We start from the raw sequence: 13,138 nt of genomic DNA on the forward strand, positions 1-13,138 counted from the left end.
ATCGTGTGTGGGCTTCATCGGACCTTTTCTTTCGAAAATTCTGACGGACCTTAGAAATAGAACATGTTTCAAATCTTTCCGACGGACTCAATTTCTATAGAGAAAACTGTTCATCTGTATGCTAGTCCGACGGATCAAAAACGACGCAAGGGCAGCTACTGGCTATTGAACTTCCCTTTTTCTAGTCCCGTCGTACGTCATGGCATTCTAAACGATCAGACTTTGGTGTGATCGTGTGTAGGCAAGTCCGTTTCAGCGGAACTCTGTCGGAAAGACTGTCCGAGTCTACTCTGAGGGAAAGTTCGCTCGCGTGTACTTGGCATAAGTGTTTATAACATACCAACACATCTCCATAGCTTTTATAACTGTCTCTGACTGTTCTGTCATTCTTTACAAGCTAAAATAACTCAAAAAGAATGCGACTTGCAAAATGTTATAATTAAATATATATATAATATATATGAATTAAAAACAGAGATCTCCAACTTACTACAGAGCTTGTCACCGCTGGAACAATCCAGTAAAGTTCGAGCTGGAAGTCGGATCTTTTGGTCTTCCATCTTTGACTGTTGGGTTATTGGTTAAAGCCTACATAGTCACGAAAACACAAAGTTAAATTGTGGGACTTTGCAGAGGGACTAAGAGAAAACTGTAAGTGCAGATGCTCTTAAAATTAAGTGTTGCAGCACATTTTTTTTTTTGTTTGATGGGAGACCAAAGTTTTACATATAGTTTTACATATAGCAATGTAGACACTATGAGCACTTCTTCAGTGTGTTGTTGGGCAGCTCATCGTGTCTATCAGATAGGCATCCCAACGGCCAACTGAAGGAGAATGCATGGCAGGGTGAAAATGCTGTTGTGAATATTGAAGCAGCAGCTTTGTGTTGTCAGCTTGATGTGTGAAGTCATGTAAAAAAAAAAAATACTGACTGGCATATGATGCCAAAACATACTGTAATAATAAAAAAAATAGATTTAGGCTTACTTTAACTATACAGTATAAATAATTAACTCAAAATTGCCCTGATTATCACTAAATGCTGGCTACATATTAAATATTACATTTCTATATTAAATAAATTCCATAGAAATGAATTAATCATTTCTAATTAAATATCACATAATTATTATCAAGACATACTGGTATTTTAACATAGATGAATGGACAACTGAAAAGAAACATGTGCCTGTGTAGTCACCCTTTTTATTTAACTTTACAAAATGGTCAATGGTTTCCAATATTTCTCTGTGACACACAATAAGATTTATTCATGTAAATTAAAATGTGCTACCTCATCATGTGAACAAAAACAAGGGATAAGTAATAACAATACATTAAAGAACCACTTATGAATGTCTTGTCAAATAAAAACCTACATGTGCACACAAAATTACTACTACTTAACTATCCCAGTCATACTTGAACTCCTGCATTGTTTATGCTTGGAATATGTGTACCTTTGGTCTTACTGATGTTATTCATTCCTAGGGAATTCCTGGTTTATATGCAGACCCAAAGCTGATGACATCAGGATGTTTTTTTCTCTAAGGCCTCATGCATACTGGGCATGCTTATACAGGCTTTTGCCGTTTTTTTTTTTTTTTTCTTTCAGCTAGTAGAAGCAACTGTATGCTAGCCCATATTTGTAGAGGAGAGTTTATGGACTGAAAAAAAAAAAAAAAAAAAAAACACCACGTGCTTTTTTTGAGAGGAGCTTTCAGAAAGAAAAAATGCTTGACACGCCTAAATGCATGTAAAAGTGCCTAAATGTGGCGTTTAGGCATGTCAAGCGTTTTTAAGTGTAAATTTTTTCTAGTTTTTTGTGGAAAAACATTTGTAAACACAAACATGCATAAACACGCCTAAACACGTTTACAATATGCTGCGTAGGAGCGTTTATTCTGCTGCTTTTTTCTGCCAGCAGTTCTGGCATTTTTTCTGCTGCCTAGCGTACATGGACCCTAAAGGATAAGTCTACCAAGGCCAGGACTGGATTTCTATCACTGGAACCTTTAACCACTTGACCTCCAGAAGATTTATCCCCCTTCCTGATCAGGCCATTTTTTTGCACTTTTTTTTGATACGGCACTGTATTACTTTAACTGGCAATTGCACGGTCGTCCGACACTGTACACAAATAAAATGTATGTCCTTTTTTTCCCCACAAATACACTTTCTTTTGGTGGTATTTGATCACCCCTGCGTTTTTTATTTTTTGCGCTATAAGCAAAAAAAGACTGACAACTTTGAAAAACAAAAAAAAAACAAAAAACAATATTTTTTACTTTCTGCTATAAAACATATCCAATAAAAAAAAATATTTGTATTAATTTATTTATTTTTTACTAGTAATGGCAGTGATCAGCGACTTATAGCGGGACTGCAATATTGCGGCGGACATTCTGACACTAACTGACACTTTTGAAACTTTTTGGGAAGCAGTGACACTAATACAGTGATCAGTGCTAAAAAAAAATGAACACTGTCACTGTACTAATAACACTGGCTGGGAAGGGGTTAACATCAGGAGCGATCAAAGGGTTAGCTGTACAAAAATACTTCATTTCTAGCCCAAAGCCATGAATAAATAAATCTATATAGCCATGGATGGAAGGGCCTCATACAATATGCATAAGTCAGCTCCCTGTTACAATGTAAACAGCTCATGTGTCCAAAGTTAAACCACTCAGAATGTCTTGAAGTCTTCACGAAGACAATTTAACAATTCTCTTTCAAGAATCCATTTATTTTTTATACACCACATAAAATGAGTGTACAGGGACATGCCTACTCACTATCGGTTTACTCCAGGTTTTACTAAAGTTAATGAAAATGTCACAAAGCAAATCTAAAGACGTCACGTGACCTTTGACACTTTCAGGAAACACATTATGTATGTGGATCTACCTTTATTTGCACAGTGTAAGCAGATATTATACCTGGATGACAGATGCAGAAATAGAGGCAATTTACAGGTTGTTCTTATAGACAAAAGAAACAGATACAAACATGCTCTTTCCAACTCAACAGGCAAACCCCGATTTTGATTTCATTCATGATGCACTTCTTAAGTAAACAAAGAAATTGAAGAAACTAATGTCAGCCAGTTAGCAATCATTTGTCATTGTGCTGACTGCTCCGAACTGACAAAACTCATGAGCCATACTCATAAAACCTAAGGTATGTATTTTAAAGTATAGGCTTGTGTATGACCGGGAAACTGAGGGTGTATGCTGGCCAGTGGCCACGTTACTCCCTACTTCCCTGCTGGTCTGCACTTTCACTATGCTTTTTTTTTTTTTTTTTTTTTTTTTAATACAAACTTTTTTGATTGAAAAAAAAAAAGGATTTCTTACAAATATTTGAAGCAACAATGGTAGAACATATATATGGAAAGTAATCTATTAAGGTTACATTGAAAATGTGTGAACTTGTAAATGGATGGTGAACTGATATCATGTATATCTAAGCGTTGCTTCAAATAATTATTATCATGGAGGAAAAATAACAATAGAAGGAAAAAGAAATAAAATAATAGAAAAAAAGATTTTTAAAAAATAACATTAGGATACAGTCATATGGAATTGTCTGTGTGAATTCTTTGCATTAGTTGATATTTTGTAGCTAAACCAAAGATCCCAATTCATATTAAATGCTTTCTTGGTATTATTAATTGTATGGAAAATATTCTCCATGATCTTGATATCTTCTATTTTCGCTAATATTTGTGGAAAGGGTACAACTCTAGATTTTCAATGGTATGCAATTGTCCAATGTGTGGTGACACATATCATGTGGACAAATTATAACAAAGGTGGGTGTATATCTGGGACATTTTGAAATAGTAAACAATTAATATGAGTGAGTACAATGTTTCTACCTACGAGTCTATTGATAAGGGAAGAACTTCTTTCCATGTAGGAGATAACTGTTCACATTCCCAAAATATGTGAAGGAAGCACTTACACTATGCTTGAAAGGAAGCGTTACTAGGCACTCTTACATCATCACATCTTCCATCCAGACCTGGAACTATGGAGAGTTCTGTGTTTGGGTACGGCTGGTGCTCACACTGAAGTGAATCATACCGGATTCCAAGTGAAACGGGCCCCAAACCACCTCTTCCAAGCAGTCCTGGGCACAGTACACTGAACTATACCCACATGCAGTTCAGAGCAATCACACTAACAAAATGAGCAGGACCAAGGGGGTGAAACATGCCCGATTAAAGGCTAAAACTGCTAGTGTGACTACACCCTGAAAATAGGGCACACAGTGTACAGAGAGGCAAAACAATGTTTTGATCAAAGACTACTTCAAAGTCAATACTGGATTCTTTATAATGTAGAAAAAAAAAAAATCTGTAAAATGTACTGTAGGTACAGAAAAAAGGAACACTTTTCTCATGGCCTACGTTGACAGGGTGGAGAATCTCACCATTAGAATCTCTGGGAGATAGCAGAAAGTCTTGAATGAAGTATCATTAAGTATGATTTTTGCTTTTAACCTTTATCTTTAATGCACCTAAACTCCTCCCTAAACTTTGGCTTATCTGATCCAAAGAAAATCCATGTTTTGGATACACTTTGAAAAATAGTGGCAGCTGAAAAATCCAGATAATTGGTGTGCACAGATTGTCTAAGGCTATGGCCCTGTTTTTTGTGCTCTTCCTTATATTCCACGGATGAATGCCTAACTGTGTGTGCTTTACAACTAATAATATGCTGTAGTCTGCTATGACACATATAAAATAACAAACATTATCAAGCATGCAAGTAAAAGGGTTGGAACCTCTTGCATGCCAAATATAACTGAACAATGATGACTATCAAAAATAATCTCTTTGCATGTCAGGCTAGTATAATATCGCAAGGTTTGAGAATGATTCCACATTTCATCCAAGGAAGTCTTGGACCAGTGTTAGAAAGTCATAAACTAGTGACTGTAAACCAAACCCTGGGAAATATCTAAGTTTATCCTGGAAGAGGTATAAGCAAAACAATAAAGCAGAAAGCAAAGAAACAAACACAAACCAAGGGAGAAGTGGGAAAGAGGGCATATCTCCAATAAGCCAAGGGGGCCAATAAAAAAAAATCTGTGGTTTGGCACTCTACTTCTCTTTAAATCTAAAATATAATTTGTTTAGAAGTAGTCTTAACATGGTGGTCTTAAAGTGTATCCAAAGCCAAAACCTATTTTTTTTTTTTGTTTTGGATACAGCGATGAGGGGTTAGAACTTGAGTCAGAGCTTTATTGCTATCCCCACTGGATAGATTCATCCTCTATATTTGTCCTGGTGTTCGGTGTCACTGGAAAATAAAATGTGGGAAATAAAGTGAGGGAAAATCCAAAATTTAGATTTTTCTCCAGAACTAGAATAGATGTGAACACTTATTCCAATGACAAGTCTCTATTGCCCTGTACACACGACCGGTTTTGCCATTGGAATAAACTCTGAAGGTTTTTCCGACAGAGTTCCGACGGAATTCCGCTCAAGCTGTCTTGCATACACACGGTCACACCAAATTCCGACTGTCCAGAACGTGGTGTCGATTTTGGTGCGTCCGAACAGCATACAGATGAGCGTTTTTTCCGATAGTCATTTGTTCCGTCTGAAAAATATAGAACATGTTCTCTAAGTCTGTCTGAATTTTCGACAGAGAAAGTCCAATGGGGCATACACACGATCGGAATATACAATGAAAAGCTCCCATCGGACTCTTTCTGTCAGAAATTCCACTCGTGTGTACGCGGCATAAGAGAGACTTTTCTTCAGTTTGGAGAGATTTCCTCTCACTTTCTGCTGTGGCTACAGAGCAGGAAGTGAAGAAAAATCTCCCCAATGGCACACAGATGGGAAAAAAATATTGACAGGGGTTTTAAGCATTCACTACGCTATCTTAAATGAAAGCAAAAAAAGCCCTGGCCTAAACGATAGGCTTTGGTTTAAGAAATACTTAGAGATCTCTTTTATCATAAAAATTGGATGTAAAATTCCAATCCAGACAATTCCTATTAAAAGTGTTTTTCAATAGGGAGCCTCAGGAGGTGTGAGAGGTAACTCAACTCTGATGGGAAAACTTGTATATCGTTTAGGCCAGGGCTTTTTTTCTCAAACAATAGATGCTGGAACTCAACAACGACCCCCCAAAACCCCTCTACCCACACACACCCTCCAAATCACATTAAATAGTGGGTGTGGTAAGTTTAAATTTCACGAACAGTAGGAGGATCTTAAAGGGGCATTAAATACCAGGATTGCATTACATACAGAGTGCAGAGTTCAGGGGGCTTACACACAGAGTGCAGAGCTGTCACTTGAAAACACAGAAACTGGACTTCTGTGTTTACAAGTGATTGTTGTGAGCAGGCCCCCCCAAGAGTCTGAGCCAGAGGTGGTGGAACTGAGTTTCACCAAGTTCCCCCTGAAATAAAGCCCTGGTTTAGGCTGCTTATAGTATATCTCTGAATCTACAGATCGAATTGACATCCCTTAAAAGCAGCCACTGTATTTTCTTCAACATTTTGAAATGCCCTGGTTTGTGACAGGCTTTCATAAATTACATATAAACCCGTAACACATTGCAGCTTTCTAATTCTTGGGTGTGGTGGCTGCATTGGCTTTCTTTTTTTCAGACTAAGAACACTTCCTGTAAGTGCAGAAAAAACAGTGTTTTTGTACTTATTGTGAAATCCATTGATTAAAGGACACAGGATTCAAAGACACCTACTAGAAGATTTGAATGCTGGCAAAACAAAATACAGTGAGCAGCCTAGTATAACCCTTCCCACTCCCAGCATGCTCGAAAAACACAGAGTAGAGACCTCTGTCCTTTAAGGCCGCGTACACACGGGTGGACTTTTCGACCAGACTTGTCCGACAGACTTTCCAGAAGACTTTTGACAGACTTCCAACTGACTTTTTAACGAACGGACTTGCCTACACACGATCACACCAAAGTCCGACGGATTCGTACGTGATGACGTACACCGGACTAAAATAAGCAAGTTGATAGCCAGTAGCCAATAGCTGCCCTAGCGTCTTTTTTTGTCCGTCGGACTAGCATACAGACGAGCGGATTTCTGGGTCCGGCGGAGTTATGACGTAAAGATTTGAAGATTTGATGTGAAGCCCACACACGATCGGATTGTCCACCGGATTTGGTCCGTCAGCATCCGTCGGACAAGTCTGGTCGAAAAGTCCGACCGTGTGTACGCTGCATCAGAAACTGATTTTACAATAAGTACAAAAATCCTATTTTCTTTCTCAATTCAATAAGGGACACAAGATTAAAAGACAACTGGGATGTCCAAAGCAACAAATGAGAGGTGGGCAACAATAACAACACAGTAACAAAGCAAGGAAACTGTGATAGCCATCCCTGCAAATCTGTGAAACTGTTGCCTAATACTGAAAAGCCCCAAAGGCAATCACAGATCAAGTACAGTGAACTTTACCAGGAAAGGGTGGAACCCACCCTTAAGACCATAAGTGTGAATGTTGATCTGTCCGAACAACTGAGAAATGCTGGAACAAAAAGCTGTTCTTTATGGGGACCATGAGGGATGACAAAAAGAAAGTCGGTCTTTCTAATGGAAGCAGTGGTTGCAATGTAAACCCTCCCAGCACAAACTACATCAAGAAAAATGTATTTCTGATGTACTAGACCTGGACAGAGAGATGAGAGAACAATGTTCAGATTCAGGAAGGAACAAGTCTCTGGGTCTCAACACCATCTTATCTTTGTGTAAGACCAGAAAAGATTCTTTACAAGAGAAAGCTGCCAGCTCAGACACACATCCTGCAGAGGTGATAATGACAAGTAAAGCAACCTTTTGAGTAATGGTGGACAGTGAAATGTTCCTGATAGGTTCAAAAGACTGTCTTTGAATAAGAGGTACATAAGTGACACCCTGTACAAAAGTCTTAACCAAAGAGTGGGGGGTTAGCAGTCTTTGTAATAATATTGCAAGGGTCAAGATTTGCCCCTTGATGATACTCAAGGCCAAATGCTAATCCAGGCCAAATTGCAAAAAGGTCTGGATTTGCCCCAGAGAGTATTTCCTGAGGTGAAAACTTTATGCTTTGCACCACACAAATTATGCTTCCCATGTGCAGTGGTAGACACTGTGAGAGGTAGACTTCCTAGCTTTTAACAGTGTAGGAATTACAGAATAGACATGTGGGCTTCAAAAGCCATGCCATTAAAGCCAGTAAATATGAAGCAGGGTGATAAATTGGTCCTTGAGATAGAAGATACGGTTGATCTGGAAGAGCCCTTGGAGTGTTTGCCAGCAGTTTGATCAGGTTGAAATACTACATTAACCTGGGCCAATTCAGAGCTATGAGTATCATTGAAATTCCCTCCATGTTAATCCTGTGGAATAGATGAGGAAGGAGTTTCAGAAGAAGAAAGACATAGATCAGGTTGCACTGATCCTACAGAGCCACTGCAGTATCCACTGCCTCAACCAGAGGATCTCTACACCTGAAAACAAACCAGTCCAGTTTGTTGTTGAACCTGGAGTCCAGGATCTGGCATCCCTCACCTGCAACACAGATCCTGAAATACTTGCACATATTGGGACCATTCCCCTGGGTCAAAGAGCTGCCATCTGGCATGGTCTGCCTGCCAGTTGTCTACACCTGGTATGTTAATGGCTGACAAGCCTGGAACATGAAATTATGCCTAGGAGAGAGTCCATTTAAACTCTCTTAGTCCCTTTTGGTTCCTCCCTGATGAGTTATGTACATCAAAACTGAGTCCAGATCAACTGACCCTTCAGTTGCGAGGGTTCAGCATTGTAGGGACAACTAAATCACCTGGAGCTTGAAAATTATGATCAGGAGACAAGATGCCTTTGGGATCTAAGTCCCCTGCATTGACAAGGTATCTAGAACTCCTCAAGTTGACATTGTTGTTAGGATCTTTCAAGACATTAAAAGAAAGGATTTTCCAGACTTCAGAGACAGGTTCCTGACCCAACAGGCCAGGAATAACCCGGTCCTCGGTGTCAGCTGAATCTGTTCATCTGAAGACTGAACTGGTTTGTCCCATGACAACAGAATGTTGAGTTGAAGAATTCTGGAGTGGAACTGAGCAAATGGAGCTGCCTTAAAAAAGACTATCATGAAGCCAGAATTCTCATGCAGAATTTCAGGATTAGACAGCTCATAGACTGAGAGTCCAAGCCTGGAATTAAAGCCAGAAGCTTCTTTGGGTATAACACTGGCTTGAGCCATGTCCAGGATAAGACGAGGAAACTCAAGATGAGTCAGCTCCAACACAGACTTCTAAAGGTTCAGGATTCAACCGAACCTTTTAAAGGTCTGGACTGTTTGCATTTTATCGTTGGAGGCTAGAATGTTGACCTGGTGGATTGCATGAGAAATTTTTAGAACTACATGAAGATATTAAACTACTTAGTGTCTCCAGGTGAATTACAGTATATTGTGTTTTTTCAGGACACATTTGGCTTTCATTTGGTGGTAAATAGTAACGGATATCCCTTTTAATTTTTTTTTATTATTATTATCAATGGAAAACTGGCACAAAATAGTAAAAAGGTTTTTTTTTTATTTTAATGCAGCTGTATTTTTCTTGCTATTACCATAACCTAACAACAAAGAACAACCCAAAATAAATTCTCCTACTCCCGAAGATCACAGTGATACCACATATGTGTATGTTATTTGTTGTTTGTAAACCACACTGGCACTGACACTAAGGCTCGGTTCACACGGGGGTGACTTGTCAGGCGACCTAGCCGCCTGACAAGTCGCCTCCCGTTCTGTACAATGGAACCGTTCTAATCTGAGCGACGCAAGTCGCTCCGACTTAGAAGAAAGGTTCCTGTACTACTTTGGGGGCGACTTGCATAGACTTCTATACAGAAGTCGTCTTGCAAGTTGCCCCGGCAGTCGTGTGCAGGTCGCCTCGGTGAGGCGACCTGCAAGTTGTGCCGCGTCTAGTGTGAACCGGCACTAAGGGCTAGTTTACACTTGCTTCAAAACATGACTTCAGACAGGGTTTGTTAAAGCTCTCTGAATGCCAGTCAAAGCCCCTGACACTAAATAAAATAGTTAGCTTACAGTCCTGTTTACACCTTGCATTTGCTTTGCTTCGGCTTCGCTTCAAAAATTATACCCCATGTGGCTTTAGTGGTTCTTTAAAGCGTCTTCAAAGCCTCCATAGAACTCTATGACAAAGCTCGCTTGAAGCCCCTGCAGCTTTTGAGAGGCTTTAATTCAGCTTTAGCTTAACTTTGTTTTGGAGAAATTGCAGGTATGAGATATCCACACACACGCAGAGCACCTGTCAAGCTTCAACAAAGCTTCAAAAGAGCATCATGGAAGCATCCCTGACACTCCACCGAAGCATCATCAAAGCTGTTTCGAAGCACCCCAGAAGCTTCAAAAACACATCATAAAAGCGCGTTGAAGCGGTAGGCGTTTCAATATGTGTTGATGCCAAAGCAAGTGTAAATGAACCCTAAGTGACACCTTTTTTTTAAACCTACCTAAAATACACTGACACTGACCTTTGATCACAAACTTTGATCCTGACCCTTGACTCTAACCATGAACTTTGACCCTAACATTAATCCTAACTCTAACCCTGACACTGGCCTAAATCAAACCCTGATCTAGCTATTTTTTCTTTTTTACAGACTTTTTTTTATTTACAGTTTCCCCCTCTAGCAAGAGGAAACAGATATATTGTACCTTGCATCTTTTTCTTCATTCAAGAGAAGAAAACAACACAGGGTCAGGCTGTACAGTGACTGATCACTGTGATAGACAATCAGAGGCTCACAACGATCATGTGATCCAGTACCGGGCCTCCTGGTCCCCAATCATTAGTGGGAGACCCTTTTGCTGGGAGTGTGCTGTGCAGCACACTCTCAGCACAAACACAGCGACACATGTATGCGGCACCATGGATAAAGACCTACTTATGTGTACGCTTGTCGGCAAAGGGTTAAAAGGATATTGGACTGTAAAAAGTTTTGGCGGTGCAAATACATAGTTTATCAGGAGTTTTTTAGTCTCCATACACAAAGTGTAAAGTGTGTACCATAAGACTCCTTTCACACTGGGACGCTTTGCAGGCGCTACAGCGCTAAAAATAGCGTCTGCAAAGCGCCCTGAAACAGCCGCTGCTGTCTTTCCGATGTGAAAGCCCCGAGGGCTTTCACACTGGAGTGGTGCGCTGGCAGGATGCTCAAAAAAGTCCTGCTACCTGCATCTTTGGAGCAGTGAAGGAGCGGTGTATACACCGCTCCTTCACCGCTCCTGCCCATTGAAATCAATGGGGCAGAACGGCTATACCGCCGGCATAGCGCTGCTGTATCAGCGCTTTGCGGTGGTTTTTAACCCTTTCTCGGCCGCTAGCGGGGGTTAAAACCGCCCCACCAGCGGCCGAATAGCGCCGCTAAAACGACGGTAAAGCGGCGCTAAAAATAGCCGATGCCCCCCCCGCCTCAGTGTGAAAGGGGCCTATAGGTTTTTATAGTCTTGAGGCCTCTCAGACAGCCTAGACTAGTAACAGCACTACTAAAAGTTACAAGCTGCTCTTCACCACATCGGTGAGAACCATTATGGTTTCTTTAAGCCTGGGAGCAATCGTAGTTGCCCACAGCTCCTCAGGGACAAAATCATCCGGAAAGCATTTGTGAGATTCCTCATCAGATAGAGTCTCTAGAGCAGAAGGTTTGGGGCCGCTACAGCTGCGGATAAGTCAGACAATAATTCTGGAGAGGAAGGCATTGAAGTATGTTTACAGCCTCAGCATTCAGTCAGCAATCATATTTACAATTTGAAAACTTTTGCATAACTGCTGAGAACGCCTCCCTAGATGAGGCTAAGAAGGGGGAATGATGGAGCTAAGGAAGACTCTAAGAAGTATATGGCCTCAAGCAAGGGTCAATGGTCCAAACTTTAATTGTCAGGTCCATGAGCAGGTACACTACATGCTGCCTTTAACTGTTAGTGGATTGTGAGCTGGAGAGACCCAATACAGAAGGACTGCCCCCCTTAAGCATGGGATCCAACATGTTGTACTGCTTAGCAGAGACAACTTAGCCTCCTTATGACCACATAATCCACATATGCAGCAGCAGAATATTGTGGTCACCCGACAGAAAATCAGTCTCTCCTCCTAGCATTAATACCTAATTAAAGAGTTGCTGGGAGGGGGCCAGAAAGGATTATTTGAGAAAGCCAGGTATACCAGCTGCTGAGAACAGGAAATGGTCTGAATTGACTAGGTCACTATAGATTGCTGCATGGATGGACTAATTGAGGTGAAATTGTATATATCTTGCAAATGGCGGGGAAGCTGCCTCCTGCTTAAAGGCAAGAACAGAGAATGGGTGGTGAAAGAAAGGTGAGAAAGGGGATGGAAGCAATTATACCAGGTTGGTCACTGTTTTTTGCGTTGCCAGTGTCAAAATCTTCCTGTGCACAAAATATAACCCAATTTTCTTTGAATCCTGTGTCCCTTAATTAGAAAAAATACCCTGCCAAAAATCCAGTGTTCTTGTAACCTTTTTTGTTTTGAACTGAAATTTCAATTGGTGTAATCAGCTCTCACATGTAAACTACAGAAATCCTCCATCCTATATTATGCAGGTGAAGGGGGGAGGGTACAGTGCCTTGAAAAAGTATTAATTCTCCTTAAAATTTTCCACATTTTGTCATGTTACAACTAAAAATGTAAATGTATTTTATTGGGATTTTAGATCAGATTGTATGGAGAGCATCTGTGAACAGCAATTTTTAAGTCTTGCCACAGATTCTCAATTGGATTTAGGTCTGAACTTTGACTTGGCCATTCTAACACATGAATATGCTTTGATCTATACCATTCCATTGTAGCTCTGGCTGTATTTTCCATCAGAATAAACTCTGATGTCTTTCCGACGAAGTTCCGACGGAGTTCCGCTGAAACGGACTTGCCTACACACGATCACACCAAAGTCCGTTCGTTTTGAATGTGATGACGGGACTAGAAAAAGGAAGTTTAATAGCCAGTAGCCAATAGCTGCCCTTGCGTCATTTTTGGTCCGTCGGAATAGCATACAGACGAATTTCCCGATAGGAATTGATTCCGTCGGAAAGATTTAAAACTA

The 13,138-nt window shown here is 40.3% G+C and overlaps 1 protein-coding gene across 2 annotated transcripts in view; it reads right to left on the reverse strand.

Annotated features, from left to right (window-relative positions):
- Positions 1–13,138, reverse strand: part of STYK1 (serine/threonine/tyrosine kinase 1) — a 74,514-nt gene that overhangs the window by 51,447 nt on the left and 9,929 nt on the right. For both annotated transcript variants that reach the window (XM_073596239.1, XM_073596238.1), the window contains one exon: positions 491–588. In XM_073596239.1, the coding sequence (XP_073452340.1) occupies positions 491–560 (70 nt within the window). In that variant the 5' untranslated portion in view covers positions 561–588. The remainder of the gene's footprint in view (positions 1–490; positions 589–13,138) is intronic.

The sequence above is a fragment of the Aquarana catesbeiana genome, linkage group LG08 (genome assembly GCF_042186555.1).
Source record: "Aquarana catesbeiana isolate 2022-GZ linkage group LG08, ASM4218655v1, whole genome shotgun sequence".
Lineage (NCBI taxonomy): Eukaryota > Metazoa > Chordata > Amphibia > Anura > Ranidae > Aquarana > Aquarana catesbeiana.